General features: G+C 28.2%; 1 protein-coding gene across 1 annotated transcript; it reads right to left on the bottom strand.

Moving 5' to 3' along the window:
- Positions 1 to 17,989: 17,989 nt before the first annotated feature.
- Positions 17,990 to 21,696, bottom strand: LOC114425795 (serine/threonine-protein kinase RIPK-like). The gene is made up of 5 exons (XM_028392754.1): positions 20,933 to 21,696; positions 20,049 to 20,184; positions 19,783 to 19,919; positions 19,437 to 19,560; positions 17,990 to 18,869 (listed from the first exon to the last, which is right to left on the bottom strand). Exons 1-5 carry the CDS (start codon positions 21,314 to 21,316, stop codon positions 18,259 to 18,261), a joined length of 1,392 nt encoding a protein of 463 aa, XP_028248555.1. The 5' UTR covers positions 21,317 to 21,696; the 3' UTR covers positions 17,990 to 18,258.
- Between the last annotated feature and the right edge of the window lie 812 nt (positions 21,697 to 22,508).

Here is a 22,508-nt window from a genome sequence, read left to right as displayed (position 1 = left end):
ATTCCACACAATTTCATTTAACCAAACATACATACACACTACTCCTTTTGTCCCAAAATAATTATAGTTTTATGTTGTTTTATACAAAAAAAAAAGTATGATAAATAAATAAAAGAAAATAATAATTTTACAAAATTAACCTTACATCATTAATTAATTGATCTCTAAATTTTGTAGTTCATCATTAATATATAAGGAATTTAAGCGAAAAAAATAATTAACATTACATTTAAAATATAAAATGATCATTATTATGTGATACTTTTTTTCCTTACAAAATAATTATAATGGTATAGAAGGAGTATATTTTTACACAATTTTCTCTTTTTTTCTCTTATAAGTAGGGATATAAATAAGTTAGATCATTCGATAAGAACCTATGACCTAACCTATGTTAGGATCACACTGGACCGGACCTTTTAAAAAAATAGATCATATCAAAGTTTTTAGTAAAACATATTTAGTCATAGATCAAATCCTAAATCATTCAAAAAAATCTTGTACGCCTAACATGCTGGCCTAGATTCATTGTTAGTATTATTATTATATTAATTTTGTTATGGTTTATTAAAATATTACACTTATTTGTCTTTTTAAATGTTAATTAGGTTCATTTGTATAAAAAGTAAGTTAAAATTTATATTTAAATTTACTAAAAAATAAATTTGTCGTATTTAAATGTCTTATTGTAAAATATATTTTTAAATAAGATTGTATTTTTAAATAAGATTGTAAATACTATGTTAAAGCTTAAAAAACATGTTTATATCATATGAATAAATTAGATTTAATTCTTAAAAGATGTAGCATACTATTTTTATATTTATCCTAATGTTAAATTATTACACGTCCTTAAAATAGACTTCTCCATTAGATCAAACTTTCATATAGACTAAATTCAAGCCATTAAAAAAACATTTAACGGATAAATAAGTGAGATTTACAATATACTTTTATTTCAATGCAAATTTAAACCTAACAAAACCTACGTCATTTGAACCTATTTTCACCTTACTTGTAAGCTAACGGATTGATTTTTGTTGCCCAATCATTGCTTGCATATTTGACAATGACGTAACCTTGCATGCCATAAATCTCTCTAAACTTGAGTCAAAATGCATCATCCAATCTCACGCGCAACCGTTGGCACGTAAACTTTATTGTTGTGTTTTTATGATTTTTTTTTAAAGTACCTTTCAGTGGTACTTTAAGATGATAATTAAACTTGTATTTAATGAATATTTTCTATAAAAAAAGAGAGTCTATAATGATAAGGTGGAGAAAGTAGAGTTTGAATATAACTATGAATCTAAATAAATTATGAAAACAGATGGACATAGATATCAACGGATACCTTTTTATTTAATTAATATGCCAAAGTATTTAGTTGTATGTTCTTAGGTTTGGAAATTTATAATAAAGAAAGAAGAGGAAAATAGAAAATTTCTAAAATTAGTTTATTTAAAAGCTTTTTTTATATTATATTAAAAATCCATTTATATACATTTTAAAGTTTTTGTGAAATTATATTTAGTATAACTTTTCATATTAAAAACTAAGTTTAAAATAAATTGAGTCAAACATTGACTAAATTATTAGTTCATTGAGCAAGTCATTTATTGAATTGGTTCAAATATACAAGTTTCGATTCAACAAAGTTGGATTCAATCTTGAAAAACCTAAAAGCGGACTAAGAGATGACCAACACCAGTGGAAAATAAAAATAAGAAGATTTATAATAATTTATGACATATTTAAATTTATATATATATATATAAGTAAAATATAACTAAATATAATTATTAAAATAGTATTTAATTAATGTTATTAATGTAATATATATATATATATGTAAATAAACTGATATTTTTTTATATTATTAATTATTATATTTATTGAATATAATTTATATTTACCTTTAATAACATTATCAAATATTATATTTATTAAATATATAATTATTGAATTTCATAAAATTAATAATAATATATGAATGTTAAATGTATAACTTTTTAAATGAATTTATAAACTACAAAATTAATATTAAATCAAATTTAATTATTAAAATTAAATTTATATATTCTAGAATTATATTAGTTAAACATATATTCTAGAGTCTTTTAAAGATTTTTTTTTCATGGTATTAACTAAATGGAGGTAAACTATATATTTCAATGTAAGAGAGGAAAAACAGTGTAATACTCACATTTTAAGGGATAAATATGTAATTTAATTTATATTTGAACATAAAGAGGGAGAGCATTCTAATACATGCATCTCTAAGCGAGGGGATAATAATTTACTTTTACAATGTTAATTCAAATGAACTAAATTATATATTTTAACATAAGAGGGAAGGATAGTGTAATATTCACATTTTTCTGGAGATGAGAGTATATATATATATATATATATATATATATATATATCAATTTGAGACATATTTATATTATTATACATATTTCTTTTAAAAATTAAATTATTATAATTAGTCAATGGAAAGAAATGTAAGTGTGTTTGTTTTGACTTTTAGGAGTGTTTAACATAAGATAATTTTTTATGTAAGTGAATCATGATTCTTAAAGATCACAAATCTTAGATATATTAATTTATTGGAATAATTAAAATATGTTTGATTGATCTTTTTAGAAATATTTATATAATTTCTTAGAAATTAAATAATAAATTTATATTTTTAAAAAAAACTTTAGTTATTTACCTATCTAATAAAAGTAACATGTCATTTTTACTACAATAAGAGTTTTTTTTCTAACTTGAGAAAGTTAAATTTCCACCCTTTTCCTATCGGAACAATTTTGTGGAAAACATAACTAAAAACATTCTTACGAACACATTGTGCAATAGAAATATTTTTTTTTAAAAAAATAATTAAACATGAAAAACAAACATTTCTAACTTTAAATTCTCGGTAAACTATAAAAAATCTTATACCTAACTCCCCTTTAAGTTAGTTTCTTACTTATTTAATTTGATTAGTTTAATTAAGCTTGTTTAACTAAATTAACTTATTTTGTAAATGAATTTATTTTAGTTGCTTGTGTGGTGTTTTGTAGCTTTCTTTGAAAATTTATCTTATGCAATGGTTTCTTTTATAGAAATTAAATTTAGATATAAAAAATTTATAATAATTACTTAATTAACCCAATTATATATATATATATATATATATATATATATATATATATATATATATCTTTATTCTTATGAAGTACTTTAAATTATAAGCTCTTGTTTTTCATTTTTATGTTCACTGTCTTGTTATAATTCGTTCGTTTATGCCTTTTATATTATTTTACCCTTATCAATTAATTTTCTCAAGCATTTCTGATTTAATATGTTAACTTGTCATCTTTTAGCTTTTAACTAGTATGGCCATAATAATAAACTAAATAATATCTTTAATAAAAATATAACATTAGTTATTGTTTTTAATCTCTATACCATAACCTTAAACAATATTTTAAAAATCAGGTAACTAATGTATGAAAAATAGGATTATTTCATTTGAGTATTATTTGAATTTAATTTTTGATAAAAAAATATTTTTATTAGATTTTATTTATCTTTTAATCAAATTTTTTGAATTGGTCAATATCTCTTTCATGTGATCTAATGAACTAAAAGCTTAAGATAAAAAAAAATACTATTTAAAACAGTAAAATAATTATTAAAGATGCATTAAGCAATGTATTAAAGAATGTGGTATTTAACATTTCACTTAAGCCGATTAATCAAAGTGAGCTGTAAACATGTTCCAACAAGGGCAGGAGGCCCAATCAAGCTCCGAAATGACATCTACTTTTCAAACATATTTCAGCCAACAATTTCATTTCAGCGATTAGACATCACCTAAATACTTTTCTTAACCCTCTCTCAAAAAAAAAAAAAAAAAAACCTTGTCTTAACAGCTTTGATTCAGTTTGATTTATGACAATTAATTAATTTTTCATATAATTGTATTCGTCTTAATAAAAAAATTGTGTCTGAAATCACAGTTACAATTTATATAACTTGTTTATAAGTTTATTTACTAAAAATAGTTATTATATTTGATGAATCAACTTATTTTACTAGTTTTAACATTTTTCAAACGTTAATTACTCGGAATAACATTTAAACTTGTAACTTATACCTCATTATAACATTTTCTATTTATACCCTAAATTCCCAATTTACTGCGTTCATTAATATGCCATTATTTACTTTAATAATTTTTTTGTTATATCGCATTATTTTTATTTTTAATCAAATACTAAAAGACTTCAAAAATTAAAATTATATTTACATAAAATATACTTTTATCTATAAAAAATATATAAACATACCAATTTATAAAAAAAAGTATTCATATTTAAAACAAACGAATACTTAATCTCTAAAATTTAGTTTTGTTTGACTAATTACTTTAACAATATATTTTTTTTAACTCTTTAAGATCTAACTAATTCAAATTTCAGTAAAAAAAGAAAATAAAATCTGAAAAAAAAATAATTTCTGTTAACTATTAAATTTAAATACTATTTAAATGATTTAATTTTAACTTAACACATATTAATGATTGATGTTCAATTATTTCACTTAACCGTACATTGGATGTATATTTACATAGAATCGTGGAGCGGTGATAGTGGCGCAATTCGAGCAGCCAATTACTTTGTTAAAAACATATTCTCCTGCCACCGCCATCCAAGCTTCAACTTTTATTTCACCTTTTCATATTGGCCATGCCACCTTTCATCTCCCTCATATGCACACATTATCTCTCTAAAACCTAGAAAAATATTACTAATATACTTATCATGCTATCTTTTTTATGAGATCGATACTTATACACGCGGATCAGAAATTTTTTAGTAGGTAAAAAATAGTTTAATGGTTACATAAATTGTGATCTTTTTATTTATTACACCCAAAGTTTTTTAAAAATATCTAATAGGGGCAATTCTTTTTTACACATTAACAAACAAACAAAATATCTTGCAAGGATAATTGCCCTCACAAGTCATAACCTGCATCCGCCATTGCTTACACACACGTACATGTATGAATATAATGATTATACAATAAAAACTTTTATACTATTAATTAAGTAATTATTGTAAAATTTAACATATATATATAAGTTAATTTTAATTTATGAACAAAATATTTAATTTATTTTCTTTTTTTTTACTTTAGAAGTATTTATAAAGAAGTTTAAACTTGTAATATATATATATATATATATATATATATATATATATATATATATATATATATATATATAATGACCAATATTAGGTTAAATGGCATGCTGTCGTGATTTTATACCGTTGCCTTTTATTTGTCGGCTTTTGTACCTCACTGTTTATTTTAATATTTTTACTGTATTTTTTTGGTTTTTTTGTATTTTATTATACTTTTTTCTTTCCCTTTTTTTAGATACAAGTTTTTTTTTTCCTGTTCGGGCATATGCATGGAACACTACATCTGGTGTATATATATATATATATATATATATATATGATCATTCATGCAATATACAATTTGTAAAGAGACTTATAATAAGTATTTCTTTGAGAGCTTATAACAAGTATTGATATAAACTTTTCAGAAGATTCTTATAAAAGGGCATATCCAGTAGTATTTCTTAAACACAACGGCACGACTAATTAATTTGGGTATTACTATCATCTTATCAACAACCCATAATGTTATGATTTATGAAAGAGCCTATGAAAGCAACAAAAATCAATATTTTGTCACACGCACGCATGTGCTCATCAAACTTTTTGCTCCATTTATGTAATACTAGGATTTATGTACCGCTGGCATAGTCTTGTGCAACCTTCCTCACTGCTTCAGAATATAGAAGCTATTAACATATCTTTGGCAACATTAATTTGTGGCACTACCATATATCTAACTCATTCCTATAGTACCCTTGTTTTTAGTTAAGGTTAAAAGAGTTTATTTCAGTTAGTTAAATAATATATTTGAGTTATTATAAACTCTCTATTTGAGTAATTGAGCACAAGTCATCGAGTAGAAGACTTGAAGGAATAATCCCCACATATAACAGTTTGGCCAAACTCTGGTCAAGATTTTGAGAGAATAATGACTGTGCAAAACAACTTGCAGTTCAATCGCTTGCAAATAATTAATTAATAAAAGCTCGAGTTTAGATTGATACCATGGTGCAAGTTAGCGTAGCAACAGAGAAAATCTACCAGCTGTGAGATAAGCTAAAGATGTGCATAATCTTCAACGACCTATCTGAACTTAATGAATATATATATGCTCAGGTTCATAAAAAAATGAAAACCAAGCCTGAAGCAAACAAAGTTCATACTTGTGTTCATTATAGAAAATTGTAAACCAATGCTCGAGAAGAGAGAGTGAAGTTTAATATTCCCTAACTTTTGGCTGGAAAATAGCCGCATAGCATGGGACATATTTAAAACTGTTTCTTCCAAAATTTCTTGGAAGTTACTACTGTATCTAGGATGAATCGTCAATTTATTAAATATCAATTTTTTAATAGAGAATTTAGTTACAAGAGTTCAATAGGCATACACACTTTTTGGGAAAAAGTTGATACAATTATCAATATGCTCACCATGTTATTTTAAACGATTCAATTTAATTTCTAAATCTTTAAAATATTCATTTTAATTCTCAAATTTATGAAAATAAATTAATTTAACCCCATTTTTTTTAAAATGTTAAATTTAATTCTCAAATTTTTAAAAACAAATTAATTTGGTCTCTAAATTATTTTAAATGGTTCAATTTGATCTCAAGTTCTTAATTTTTTTTAAAAATTAAAAACTAAATTAATTCATTTAAAACTATTAATTTGAGGAGCAGATTGATAATTAATTAATCAGCAAAATTTCTAACAATGTGAATTAATTAGAAATGATTTTTACTATTAACTTTTATGATAATTATTATAATAATCAATATATTTATTATATATAATAATTTGTGAATAAATAATAACAGAATAAAACCTTTACATTGGATATATTATTTATTCTAATTAGAATATCTTAACAATATAAAATCATTCCAATCATTATCTAATTATATATTATCATATATTATTTATAACACTATTGACTTCTATAATAATTATTTAAAAAACTATCCATACATGAAAATTATTTTTTAATAAATCTTTATGAATACATTAAATATAACTAACAATTAAGAAACATTTAACAACTTAAATAAATATTTATGTTTTTTTTTTAAAAAAGTAAGATTTAATAATTTAAGAGAAAAAAAAATAAGGGCATCAAAGCAATCCAATTTCTTCACAAAAAAACACAAAAAAGCATCCAACTTCATATGCAAGTTACGGGACATCTGCCTGACTTGTTACCTATTGAAGATGTGAGGAGAGATATTAGGCTGAGAAAAACAAAAAACAAAAACAAACAACTCTAATATAAGTTTAGAACTCTTTTCTTTTCTTTTTTCTTTTGGACTAGAAGAGTCCAAGTTCAACAGAAAAACAATTTACTCAACTGGTTGTCTAATCTCTATTATATGATGAATTACCTTGTATGAAAATGTTAAATAAAAGTAAACTATGCAGTACTGCAAAGTAATATTAGACGAGAATTTTATATAACTTGAAAAAATATAGGTTTAACAAGAAATTTAAAACAGATTAAAACTTTTCAAATGTTAATTATTTTAGAATAAGAATACTTAATTAAAAATTTTGAAGCATCAATTAGAGAACCGATCTTGTTCATGCAATCACGCAACAATATTATCATTATGTGTCTGCTCATTTGAAGGCGTGATAAAAGATTCAATGGCCTCAATGAGTGTGCCTTAAAGGGAAAATAAAAGTACTTTAAAGAATAAAGAGTGTTTGATTGAGGGCGCAAGGGTACAAAACTACAAATCAGAAAGTTCCGTGCATCTGTTTCTTAGCTGCACTACTGCTCATGCTCATTTGCACTCTACTATTCCAGCAAAAGCATGGGTAATTGCACAATAAAACTGTTCATTGCCCTGACCCCATTGTTTGCGTCCTTTTATTTAAACAATACTTTCAAATTTATAATAATTCACATATACATATAATTAACTTAACTGAGTTAGCTTCGTGAGTAGTTGGATCTCTTAAAAATGTTGAATAGTTTTAATTCTTATTGCGTGTGTAAAAAATGCTTCATTATTAAAGATAGACTTTATTTTGATAATCCTTCCTTATGTTTTAAAAGGGATCATTTCTAACTATTAGTTAGATGATATATTATTTTATGCAAAAAAAGACTTAACTCTCTTTTAATTAAATTTTAGATTCAAGTTTTGTGAATAAAAAAAACATATTTACAAGAGATTTGTTTGTTTATGGGGTCTTCTCTTTCTGTTTCTAATTAAATAACACGAGTTATAATATTATTTTTGGTTATCACGTTAAAAATCATGTTATAATTTATACTATAGTATTTGATTCATTATTCCGGCCATTGAATGATTTGTCCCTTGTCACGGGTCTAGCCTAAGCCGAGTAATGCATGACCTATCCACGTAAAATAAAACTTAGGTGATTGACTTGCAATATGAAAAACGCGTCCTAGATTTTATCGAATCGTACCATGTAGCTACCATAGCAAGGGTTTTGGGCACTATCATAGCCCACACAATAACATGATGCAGTGCAAAATAGAGAAAAGGGAAGAATGAATCAAGTTAATAATACATTATAATTATTTCACACCTAACGTCCATCCTTGGTGTTTCACATCTCAGCATGGGGCTTGCAATTAATTGTACAAATGGAATATGTTGGTGTATAAGTGTGAATTAATTTTTTTTATTGGATATAAATAAAAAAAGTTGAATAATATATAAGTAAATAAAAAATTCATAAATGTTGCTTTGGTTTAATGTACAAAACTGCATGGGGCTTTCCCCTCAGAATTAGAGTCCTAGTGTTGATGACATAACTTGCTACTTTATTTGCCACGTTAGATGGCATGAAGAGATCCGAGACAAACGCAATAGGGCAAAGGAATCTTTTCATCATGCTAGTTTATTAGAGATCATGATCTGTGCATCATGTGTACTACCAACAATGGCGGAACTATAAATACAAAAAATGAATTAATCGCACTTTCAAATGTGATTTATAATAACTTATACGGTTTATCTTGTGTAGTTTGGCCTTTAAACGTAGAATAGTCGCAATGAAGTTTTTAATTAGAATTTCATCTAAACTCCATATTAATTACCAGGGAAGGACCTAGCTAGGTTAAGAGCTGTGGGGGCAGTAGTTCCTACAAGCTTTGTAACTTGTCTTAATATAATATATAGGCTTAATTATGTTTTGATCTCTTAAATTTAGGTTATCATTGTTTTTTTCTTGAAATGTAAATATGTTTTCTTAGTCCCTTAATTTCAAAAACATATTTCTTTTTAGTTTCTCTTGTCTGATTTTTGGTGATTTAAATATATAATTAATTTGTGACAATTTTTTTATCACAAGAGGAACTACAAAGAATAATTTTTGAAATTAAAGTACTCTAAAAAACAGATTTAAACCCGATAGAAAAAAAATTAAACCCGACAGTTACTCCAATTTAAGTAAAAAAATCATATTTAAGCCTTAAAATATATAAATTGTCCTTATAATTTAAAATGTATTAAGTATAATCAGTGCACAATATGAGGTTTCGTGAAATTATTAGGGCCTTAATGCGTGTTTGGAATGGTGTTGATTGAAAACGCACGTATTGTTTGATTTCCATGTCCAATTCTTGTTTTGATGCAAAATTAATACTAGCTGTTTCACAAAATTCACGTCACATCTGACCCAAAATTTTATCCAAATGTGCTATTAGTGACTTTATCTCATGGCCAAACCTGTTAACATATTTTTAGATTATTCTTTTAGAATAAATTACAGTAATTACTTCTTGGATTTGGAGTTATAAGGTGATTTGGTGGTTGGAGACACATAAGAGTTTGAGCGATAAGGTTAGCTGTTTAAATTTTTCCACTAACATTGTATATTAACGCCGATAAGAAAAATTCAATCATAAAGTTACACAAATACTTTTTTCAATATTTACAGTAATCTCCTTTATTGGAGAGCATGGTGTAATGTTTTTAAAAATAATTAAGGAAAATTAGTGTAATGTATAAAGGAGCGTCAATGTATATTTCTAAAAAATTAATGAGGGTTATCGTAAAAGTAGATAAAAACATAAAGAATTTGTATAATTTCATAAAATCTCATGCATGATTAGTCTACTTTTTTTTTTCATTTAAGGAATTCTTTTTGAGAATACTAAGATATTTTTATAAAATTTATTTTAAATATAAATAAACTAGTTTAAACGTATATTTAGTTTTTTTTTTTCATGATCAATGTAGCTAGTGAAAAATTTTGTTTGAGTCCATGATGCCATTGTGCATTTGAGAACTGCTATTGACACTCCTACTTTTGCTAATGGCACTACTCATGTGAATGCTTTTTACTAATATTCCAAAACTGCCATCTAAAAAATTACACATGGGAAACATGTTTCTATTGTATAATTGAAGGTAAAAAAAATACACAATGGAAGTACATTTTCCTCATGCAAGTTGTGTATTTTTTTTCACCCCAATTACACAATGGAAACACATTTTTGTTCTACATTGGTAATAACAAAATGAAAATGTGTTTCCATTGTGTTTTTTTTCACACCCATTTTCTCAATACACGTTTCTATTGAGTAACTACCAATGTACAATGGAAATGTGTTTCCATTGTTATTTTTTCTGATAAACTTTACAAAAGGGAAACATGTTTCCGTTGTATACCTACACAACAAAAACATATTTTCATTTTGTAAATTATTTAAAAACAACAAAAACATGTTTTTGTAATATTCTAGAAATTTTTAAAAATACGAAAATATGATTTTATTGTGTAAAAAAATTACCAGTGGTCTAAGGGAATGAGAGAGAAGAGAAGTGATGGAGAAATAAGAGAGGGAAGGATAAGGGTTGGGTGTGTTATGAAAGAGGAAGGGGAAAGTGAGAGGAAGGGAGAAGAGTTGGGGGTGTAGGAAAAAGGAAGAAGGGTAGAATGGTCAAATTGCAATGGTTGATAATGTCAATAGCAAAATAGGTAGTGAGAATAGTTGTTTCCTATGCATTTTTAAAAGGGCCTTTTCAGCCTAATATCTAATAATGAGTTGCTATTGACCCCAATGACTTTGCTATTGGCCCCTACAATCATTCAAAAAATTTAAAATTATCCTTCCATAAAATGTACAACAAAATCATGATTTTGTTACATTAGAGGGGATGAAAAAACTTTGTAAAAGGAAATGGTGATTCCATTGTACATGAAAAAATGGATAAAATGAATGAAAAAAGGAAAGGAAAGGATACATAGGGTGGAGTGAGAGAGTATATTTTGATATTTGCTCTTGGCTGGAGCAAGAGCAGTTTAATTGGGACCAATATCTGATCAAATACCCACCCCGTTCGTTAACAGCTGTTATGTACCACAAGAGCAGTCCGTTGGGCCACTAACTGTTTTTGCCTTGAAGGGACTACTTAAAGAAACATGCATAATAATCCGCCCTTGCCTATATAGAGTATTTTTAGATTTTAAAATATAAAATATAAAATAAATGAGCAAAAAGTTAGAATATCTTGTTTTCTTATTTCAAATATCTTCAAAAGGAGATATTTCAATAAAAATAAAGAATACAACTTGTCTTATATTTTTTTTATATGTTTAGATTGTCTATTAAGAAAATCTAACTCAGTTGTTTAAACAAAAATACATAATTTATTATAAATTTCTTGATATATGTTTTTAATTCTTACAGATAAAAAAATGCATTAAGCTTGCCTTTTATTTTAATCCAAAGATACGTGATTCCTATTTTTCAATGAACCAAAATTGAAATATGGGAAACACTAAAAGAAAAATATATAATAAGGAGAAAATGATGGCCACGAGAAGGAAATAAAGAGGCCTTTTAAAAAACAATTGTTCCTTTGTGTTTGGGTAGGGTACATTCTATTCGCTCGTTTTTTTTCCCTTTACGTTCCTTACTTGTATTTTGAAAATTATTTTTTGGAATGTAAAATATACTGCTAAAACTAATTTCAGAAAAATTAAAAAAAAAGGGAGAGGCGCAATGAGTAAAACAAATGCAAAAAGAATTTTCCTTGTATTTTAGTGCCCAACGCCTTTTAGCTTCTGCAATTTGATTGGTTTATGTTGGACCTTAGTCTTTTTGTTGGAAAATAGGATGTTATGATGGGAAATATGATTTTTTTTATCACTAGTAATTTTGTTAACAAAAGCTTTTAAGTCGATTTTATGCGAAGAACTTTTATATAAAAAAAGAAAGCAATTGTTACATAAAAGATGGAAAAAAGTAACAGATGTTTTTTTTTTTCTCAGAAAACCCTTCTACTTTTAGTTGGTTTGAAATCAACTTGAAGGATTGAGGTAAAAAAAATATTTTATAAAAGGCATAATAGTTTGATCCCTTTGATTTTATATCTGTGCAATTTTGGAGTTTGAAGTTTAAATTGTGTGAATTTAGTCTTTCTATATAAAAATTATATGATTTTAGTCTGCGTCAATTCTCCATCAAATATTTAATAGATTTTGTTGACATAATTATTGATATGTTGCTCAACATATCTGACTAACAACACTTTAATTATAACACACATTTTTATCTAGTGTCATGTTAGTAAAATTTGTTAAATATTTAATAGAAGATTAATGGAGAGACTAAAATTTCATTATTACAACAGTACTCAATTTGTGCCATTAAAATCTAAGGACCAAAGTCACACAATTGTGATACAAGAAAAAAAATGTATTTAAATACTACTTATTAAGTATAACCGGTAAATTCTAGTCATCCTTTCATTCCTTTGATAAAATTATAATCTATTTTTCAAACATAAACCGTATAACAACACTAGAGAGAGAGAGAGTAGAGATTTGTTTATCTATACTTCTTTGAGTTCTTTCTATCTCAAGAAAAGAAACATACACCATGCTTCAAGTCAATGACATACATTATAAATATCTCATACACTAAAATATCTATTACTTTTTTTTCGTCAAGAAAATCTATTACCTTAGTCTCTCCCTTATGGCGTTGCTTGTTTGAGTTTTAAATAAATTCTCGCATTTTTTAAATAAGAATACATATTTCATCTAAATTCTCGCATTTTCTACCAAATTCGAAACCAAAGGTCCACTTTACCCTTTTGTTTTTCTGTAGCCAGTTCCTGCAATAGTACTCTCTAGGCAAATTTACATTAGAGAGTCTTTTTTATAAACTATTTACGTAATAAGGTTTGTTTCAAAAGTTTTTTCGAAGGAGATCGGTTTTGCATGGAAGGCGCTAGTGTCAACCGTCATTGTCATTGACAAAAAAGGAGATGACATGGACGGTCCCGTCATCGCGGTTGGCGAGACAGGCTAACGTGGTTGTCCCGTCATTGCTCTTGGCGAGTCTGATGACGTGGAGCGTATCGCCCTTCCCATTGGCGAGACAAGCACAACACGGGCATACTAGGGTTGCAGTTGCAGCAGCAGGTTGCAGAGGCAACAGTAGAAGACCAGCTTTTTTGAACATATATTGCCATTACTAATGGCGAGAATAATGTGACCGTTGCACCACCTTTCTTCCATAAAAAAACTCTCCCATTAGAACGCGTATAATTCTTCTAGACATTAAAAATTATTACTCCAATTAAATAATTTTTGGATAATTCCTTAACTTCAAAAATTGGAAGGGAATCACGTAAATATTTTTAAGGCAGAAAAAACATCAACTAAGGCTTATAAATAATTAATCTAATAAAAATAAATTAAAAATAAAAATTCTAATTACAAAAATTAATACACTTAAATTTCAGCTTAAAATTTTATTCTAACAAAAAAATTATTACTTCAAATAAATAATTTGTGAATGATAAAAATAAAAAAATCTATTTGCTTACTCTATTAAACTTAAACTAGAGATTAAAACTTCATTCTAACAAAAAAATTATTACTCCAATCAAATAATTTGTGAATAATTCTTTAACTTAAAAAACTGGAAGGGTCACACATAAAAATTTCTAAGGCATAAAAACCATCAACAAAGACTTATAAATAATTACTCGTAATAATTTTAAAATAAAAAATCTAATTCCAAAAATTACTACACTTAAACTTCAGCTTCAAATTTGATTCTAACCACACAAATTATTACTTCAAAATAAATAATTTGTAAATGATAAAAATTATTCAAAAACTTAACTTGAAAGAGAATGAACGCAAGACTTGTAAATTATTGACTGAACAACAATAACAATTGTTACTTCAAATAAATACAATTGTGAAGGATGAAATCAGAAACTTCAACGCAAAACTGGCTATTTAAAGAGAATGAATGCAAGATTTATAAATTATTGACTCAACACGCTTTGTGCTTTCTTTCTTTCTCTCTTCGGTAATCACTACAAATTTTCAAGGCAAAAACTATCTATTTAAAGGAAACCAGAATCCCCGACACCAGCCTCACCATTTCAAGTGGTGAGAAACCACTAGCTTGCAACCTATATCGCAAGAAGCATTGGCGCTCCACATCACCAGACTCGCCAGCAGCAATGGTGGGACGGCAACATCAACCTGTCTCGTCAAGGTGGAACTGTCCATGCCATCTCCTTTCTCGCCAATGACAATGACGATTCCTTGTTATCGCTAATGACACTGGCGGCTTCCATACAAAACAGACCCCGTTCGTAAAAACTTTCAAAATAGACCCTATTATATAAATAGTTTATAAAAAGGACCTTCTGACGTAAATTTGTCTACTTTCTACTTATCATCATAAGCCTAAAATGAGATAAAAGACAAAAAAAAAAAAAAACTAAGGACAATAGGACGATTACAAGAAGAAAGCAACAAAAACCAGCCACTTGACTATGATGGCAGCGAACTCCATTCATTGTTTCTTCTTTGGTGACGATGCCTTCGCAATTTGATTGCTTTATCTATACTTTTGTCTCGGTCCATTATTTTTCCTTCAGAAAGGAAAAATCTTCTAATTTTGTTTTGTGAACACTACACAACCCTGAATGAAAATCCCACGTAGGTTTTCTAACTACTAAATAGGTATACAGTAGTGGAGACAAATGTAGGAATTAATAGAGCGCACACATATATATATATATATATATTAATGGGAAAATGGTAGCTTGAATTTTTTATATATATAGATCATCATGAAAACCATTTAATGGGGCAAAACCCCTGATGGTTGTTTCGGTGGCAACAACATAAGAAGTTTCAGGAAGTGATGAAACCACTTAAATCTTCGTTTCTACATAAACCATTTTTGGTTTCACGTTTGAAGAACATACTAGTTTTTGCTGGGGTTTTGGTTCGAACATTTTAAACGGCTCATCCTTTTTATTTATTTAATTCAGACACATAGTAATTTGAATAATCATGTTACATATACCAATTATCTATCAATTTTATTGATGATTAATATCTATCCCAAAAATTAATTAACTCAGTTCTTTTGACAAAGTTTTTCTTTTTAATTATTTTTTTTCTTTTTTCACAATATTCGAATTCAAGATTTTGTTTTAAAAAATCCAAATCCAAAAACATGTTAAACACGGTGTTTAATTGGTATGCAACAAAGTGTTGATAATTTCAATAGGGTAAAGAAGGGTTTGACCGTAGACATTCTAGTTTGTTTGGATGGCTAACACATTTGTTAATACCTGCAAGAAGGATCACTCTAGTTTTGTGCCTTTTGCGTTTGTTCTTTGTAATTTTTCTGAAGATTTTTTTTTTCTGTTAAAAAGTGGGTATAAAAAAATTATAATGATTATATAAATTTGAAAAAGCAAAAATATTAAAATATTTATTTTAATATTTTGAGAAAGCTAAAATATTATTTATTTATTTAAATAGTTTCTAATTTGTAACATTAAATAAACGGAACATTAATATTTATCTTATTTCATTAATTTCTTTTGCATTGGTCGATCGAATACCTTTGTAGGCAATAGAAACTGATACACAAGAAATAAAAATTTAAAATAATATTTGTTAAAGGTATTTCTCACCTTTTTTTTTTATCATTATTCTTCTTTCTTTCCCGTTTGTATAGCTGGTCAAAAGGATTTAGGCCCCGCCCCACTTTTGGTTTAGAAGATATCAAACTTTGAAGGCACACCCTTTGGTTTAGAAAATGTCTAACTTAATTTGAAGGTACATTAAATGCTATAAGAAAATACTCTAAACATGCCTTTTAGTAAGGTTTTGTCGCATTTTATGATACTGTGAGGATTTGTGAATAAATGCATTTCATGATATTAGCACTGTAGAAATTTGCTTATGTATAATGCCACCACAATTGCGGCATTGTGGTTGCCCGCATTTTAAAAAATCTTGACATTCTGGTTGAAATTGTAGTGGTGAACTATTTTTAAAACTTGACCTATAGTAGTGTGTTTGTTTCCTTTTTCTCAACTAAGCATTTTTTTTAAGAAATCAGAAAGATATATTAAAGAAAGGCAAAAAGGGAATACAATAAAACATCTACACAAAGCAGCTAATTTTATGTTCTTATATTAATTTGAGATGAAAAATGACTCTTATGTGTATTTCCAAAGCTGATGCAAACATGTTGATGTAGTGCATATAAGATGAGGTTAATATAAACATAATTATATATTCTTTTTTTTTTTTCCATCTTATTTATATTTCCCTTTTGTGTTCTCTCTTTTATAGCAGCACTAGACCTCCTGCTAAATTATTAAACCGCTAGTCCATCCTTAAAATTGATCATAAACACATTTTAAATAAAAGTATCGCTAGAGCTAAATTGCCATATTATAACTTGGGTGCTGTGATGAATTGTGATCTGAGATACGAACAACCTAAAAGTCATATATAGGTAAAGGGAAAAATAAATGTGTAACCAAATGTACATTCCATTGACGTTCTCTTGGTCTAAAAGAGTTGAGACCAATAGCCTTGAGTCACCAAATCCATTTGGATTAGTTGCCCTAAACATCCATGCAGGCTTTAGAATCCATGGATCACTGATCTAAACACCAATTCGAACCTAGCTAGTTCCGTATTCTCCATCGTTACATAATTTATCTTTTAGAAAATTTTGTGCTTTCAATCTCAAATTTGCATAATATGATGGTTTTGATTAGGACTTGATTCTAACTAGAGAGGCAGTTTTCATAATCAGAGACCAGTCCTTGGAGATATAGCCTTGATGTTAAAACTTTTCTATCTAGATCTATTTCTCTTTATTGGATGTTAAATCACTATTATGGAAAATGGACCGGCTGATTAATTAGAGTGTAAAACTAGTGAACCAATTAAGTATTATTATTATTATTATTATTATTATTATTATTATTACAAGCAGATTCGATTACACTATTAAAGTTTGAACCAATGCCTTGAATTGTTAAATTAACAATCCAATTTTAAAATTCTTGTGTCGAATAGACTAGTAGGGTACTCCAATTACTTTTGTTTTTCTAAGCATTCCCCCCAACCCCATCATCATCATCATCATACGTAATGATTATCTTTCTTTTGACGAAAGAGATAATCATAGGTTTAGTTATTTAATCATCAAGTGCGCATACGAGGGAGGCTTTCCTTTCTGTCTCCACTTTGATAAATATTAGTATTAGTACTAGTATATCTAGAATTAGCTTACGTAGTGGCATGTTACTCACCATCATATTCAATATTACGTGTTGTTTGGTCAAATCTCTTAGCTGTAACCCCCTCTCTTGTTGAAAGATCATATCTAAATTTGTTCAACAACTCGTAGTTGGTAATTGTCCAATTATTGAACCAGTCTTTTGATTCGTCCAGAAGAAAACCTCATCACAATATTTATATACACAACTTAAAATAATCGAAGAACTTTCCCTAATCCTTTCCTAATTAATTGAAGAAATTAAATTACTATAGAAAAAAATTAACTCAAGCATGTTTTCCATGTGTGGACCATATATATTCTATATATACTTGCACGCTCACTCTCCTCTTGTGTCTTTGTCTGTTTTTTCTTGGCATGATATATGTATGCATCATTACACGGGGCCTAGTAGCTAGCTAGTTGGTATACAGTACACAAAACTAACCAATTTAGAGGGAAAATATCTCTATGTATGTATATGTACAAAATATAATAAGTTATCAATTTATGCCTCCTAACAAGCAATAACTCCTGGCCTAATTATTTTCACATGTGATGGAGGAGAATTTGGTCCACTTCCTCTTCCATTTCTGTGTTTGTGGTCATTTGGACGTAAATGTGACTGTGATTGTGATTGTGATTGTGACCTTGGGGCCTTGGGGGATTTAAGTGGATGATGCCTGTGGCCATTCCTATGAATATTGTGACCATTATTATTATTTTCCCTCCTCTTAGGTGTCTCACATTGATCCTTATGCTGCACTTCATTATTATTATCTGGTGGAGCTGTGTACACAAATGTTCCAATTGGAATGTCATCAAAATCTTGAAGTGGCTCAAGGGTCTTGACCACTGTGCTCATTGAGGGTCTGCTCCTTGGCCTGTGGCTGAGGCATTGGTATGCCAATGCTGCTGCTTTTTTTGTTCCCATTTCTGAATATTGGCCTTCAAGTCTAGGATCCATTATTCTGCTGAGTTTCCTTGAATCGTTTAGCATTGGCCTTGCCCACTCCACTAGGTTTTGCTCCCTTGGAGGCCGGTTTTTGTCCACTGACCTTCTTCCTGTTAACAGCTCCAATAGCACTACTCCAAAACTATACACATCACTCATTGCTGTCAAGTGACCTATAAAAAAAAAGTATTGTAAATTTGAGTTAGCTACAAGAATTCTAGCTCATCAAGTGCATGATTAACTACTAATTATATATTATATTATTATTTGGATAAAATATATTTTTAATCTTTGTATTTTCAGTAAAAATTAATATTAGTTTTCATACTTTAATCTTGATAAATTTAATTCCTAAATTTCATAAAAGTAATGATTTTTGTCTCTTATCAAATATGATTTTTTATCGTGAATGAAGAATGATAAAAACCATTATTTCTTATAAAATTTAGGTACTAAATTGATTAAAGTTTAAATTCAGGAAAAAAAAATTTCACTAAAAGTACAAACCGAAAGCATATTTGACCTTTATTAATTAATATTACGGCTTTACTTGAGTTAAGAAATAGTTATAAAATTTTATTGGAAATTAGTACATTGTTAAGATTAAATGTTACACTTTTTTTTTTTTATAAGAAAATGACTTATAAATCTTTAATTATCATGATTATGTTATCTTTTGGTATTATTACTATTATTATATGGAAATTGGATTAATTGAAAATTTAAAGTTGTAAGGTTACCTGTCATGACATATTCTGGAGCTGCGTAGCCGTGTGTACCCATAACTCGGGTTGAAACGTGGGTGTCATCTCCTTCGGGACCGTCTTTTGCCAACCCAAAATCAGATAACTTTGCATTGTAATCCTGAAAGAATATTAAATGAGAAGAGTGAGTATTAAGAACAACATTATATCCCATATAAGAGCAATCCTTGAAGAATATAAGAATATCTTATATCTATTTCACATTATTTTTTTTAAAATTCCTTTACACTCCTTATAAGATGTTAAATCAAATGAACACATATAGAAAGGTGATATGAACTTCTCTATACAATGGAACAGTAGAAGTAAAAGTGACACTTACAGAGTCTAACAAGATGTTGGAAGCTTTGAAATCTCTATAGATGACTGGCTTCTCAGCCTCATGAAGAAAGGCTAGGCCCTTCGCAGCTCCAACAGCAATTTTCATTCTCGTTGACCATGGAAGTGATGCTGAGAATCCTGAATTAATTGCCACAATAAAGAATAATATGAGGTTAATTAATTAGTTCTTCAAGAATAATTTAGGCTTATTGCATGAATACATTAATAAGGAGTATTGGGTACTTATTGTCATAACAAAAATCTTACTTCTAAATAATTGATTCTCCAAGCTTCCTCTTGGTAAATATTCATACACCAAAACCCTGTGTTCTTCTTCACAACAGTATCCTATCAGCTTCACGAGATGTGGATGCCTAAGTTGCCCCAGAAAAACAACCTCAGTCTGTCGTCAGCACAAAACCAAAAGGTCAGAACCGATCAAATTAAAGGCGCGTAATCTTAAAGACCTTATTATATAAATTTATAAAATAATCCGTGACATGCATTCATATAAAATATTGTTAACTTATTATTAGTTTAGGGAAAATTATAAAATATAAAATTTATTTCAATAAATTTTACCTTCAACTTGATAGAGTTGTTTCATTTAATGATTGCCTCATCCAATTAAACACTTAATCAAACTATCTATTAAAATATGCATGCCACGTTAATTATTTTAGTAAGCAACTTAATTAAGTGTTTCTACAATAATAACTTGTTGTATGAGAACTTATGCGGTAAACATTTAATTTAATAAAGTATTTGTAATATAAGCTTTACCATTTTTTTGTCACAAGTATTTTTTTTAGTAGACAATTTTGATAAAGGCAAACCTAATTAAATGAAGTAAAAAAAAATGCAAGTATTTCTCTTTACGAAAATTTGAATAGCCAACCCTCTACCTAACCTCCATTTGTTTTTAATAAGCTTTATCATGAATTTATCGAAACATTTTAAAAAATCATGAAAGAATAAGAAGCCACTTTCATCAACTTAACTATGCACGTTCTAATTAAGCAAATGTCTCTAAAGGCACTCATTATTAGACCATGTCTGCATATTTTTGATTAAGACCACAAATATGCTGCACGATCGAAATAGATAGGACCATGATAGTTACGAGAAAGAAAGCAAAGGAGCATACATACCAACCACTCTTTGTGGCCCTGCGAGCCATCCAAGTTCAAGAGCTTAACAGCCACGGGTTGAGCCTTGAGGCCATGCCTAAGCTTGTCATCAATGAACCCCTTATGAACCGGTCCGAACCCACCTTCTCCAAGAAAATTGCTAGAAGAGAATTGTTGAGTGATAATCTTGAGCTCAGCGATTGAGAAAACATGGAGGTTGGTCCCCGCTAGAGAAATAGAGAGATCCTCCGAAAGAGTCGTGCTTGGATAACTCAAATCCGTCACAGAAATCCTGTGTGAAGAATTTGGCTTTGTAGCCACCACTTTCTTTGGCTTTGGAGAGGGATATTCACCCTTGTAACAACCGGGGAAGAGTGATTTCCATAGGATTTTCATAAGGGTCATTGTTGATGAATACTGAGAAAAGAATGAAATGAATGAATTCAAACTTGAAATGGTTCTTTATGATATAGTAATTAGCCTACAATCTCATAGCTATACTTTGCTCCCAAAGTGTTTGTATAGAGATATATACGTACTTGAGGAAGGTTGGACACTTGGTGAGATATTTGTATGTATTAGGTATGAAGAGAGATAGGGTTTGTAGAAATGGAAAATGGGTTTAAGACTTTTGTGGGAATGGTAGAGAGGTTGTATTCAAAATCTTCAACTATGTTTAGAGAGAAAAGAGGCTTTCAGCTCCTTTTTATATACTAACCCAATGTTGATTTTTTTCCTATAAAGTTGTTTTTGATTAATTGTCTAGGTCCTATATGCCATGGATTTTCTTCTTTTTTGTATATAATATATATAGACATAGGAATGAAGGGGTTGTAATTGTTTGGCCAAAGATCTGAACCAATTGTTTAATATTATTTGATTATTTGATAACGGGGAAGCGAGTATCCCAAGTCTAAGGTGTTGGTTAAACGCAAATGACGTAACTACCCCTCTTGACTTTTATGCATTTTTTTGACGTGTTCATGCATTTGTTAAATGGTGACAAATTGGGCAAAGAAACTTTGACTTGTCATATTTCGATCTTTTCAATTGCGAAAGCACCTCAACATTTCCTTTCATTTTCTAATTTCTACTATTTGGTAAAGAATTACACACTGTCACGGTTCCGGAAGCTGCTATGATTTCATACTGCTCTCTTAATTGAACCATATTTTCTTCTTTGTTTTGTTCGGTTTTCGTTGACCTTAATTTCTGAAACTCAAATTAATGTTTGGGTATGCCCTTCTGCTTTTCTCCATTGATCTAGACTACTTTTCGTAGTGCCAGCTGTTTATTTGAAAGCTGAATAAAATTGATTTTGATAGAACTAAATTTGAATTATTTAATATATATAGAGGGCGTTTGTGTTCAAATAAATTGCGATCGATCTTAAATTTTATCATTGAAATTTGTGTCGCTTTAGATGAAAAAAAAAAAGCACGTACGACGTGTTTGTGCACATATAAAATGTTTTACTATGAAGATAGTACAAAAGAGTAATATGTCCCATTCCCGAGTGATCTAGTCAGAGGACAATTCTGTCACACGTACGACGTGTTTGTAGTTGTACTATTTCTTTTTTAGGGAAAAGGTGTGT

This window comes from Glycine soja, chromosome 9 (genome assembly GCF_004193775.1).
Source record: "Glycine soja cultivar W05 chromosome 9, ASM419377v2, whole genome shotgun sequence".
Classification (NCBI taxonomy): domain Eukaryota; kingdom Viridiplantae; phylum Streptophyta; class Magnoliopsida; order Fabales; family Fabaceae; genus Glycine; species Glycine soja.
This window is presented reverse-complemented; position numbering and strand designations above follow the sequence as displayed.

Excerpts from the sequence above, each read along its gene's own strand:
- LOC114425795 (XM_028392754.1), bottom strand. The coding sequence starts at position 21,316 with ATGACCCTTATGAAAATCCTATGGAAATCACTCTTCCCCGGTTGTTAC. Across the intron at positions 20,185-20,932 it reads AGGGCCACAAAGAGTGGTTG|ACTGAGGTTGTTTTTCTGGG; the intron begins GTATGTATGCTC and ends TGCTGACGACAG. Across the intron at positions 19,920-20,048 it reads GGAGAATCAATTATTTAGAA|GATTCTCAGCATCACTTCCA; the intron begins GTAAGATTTTTG and ends CAATTAATTCAG.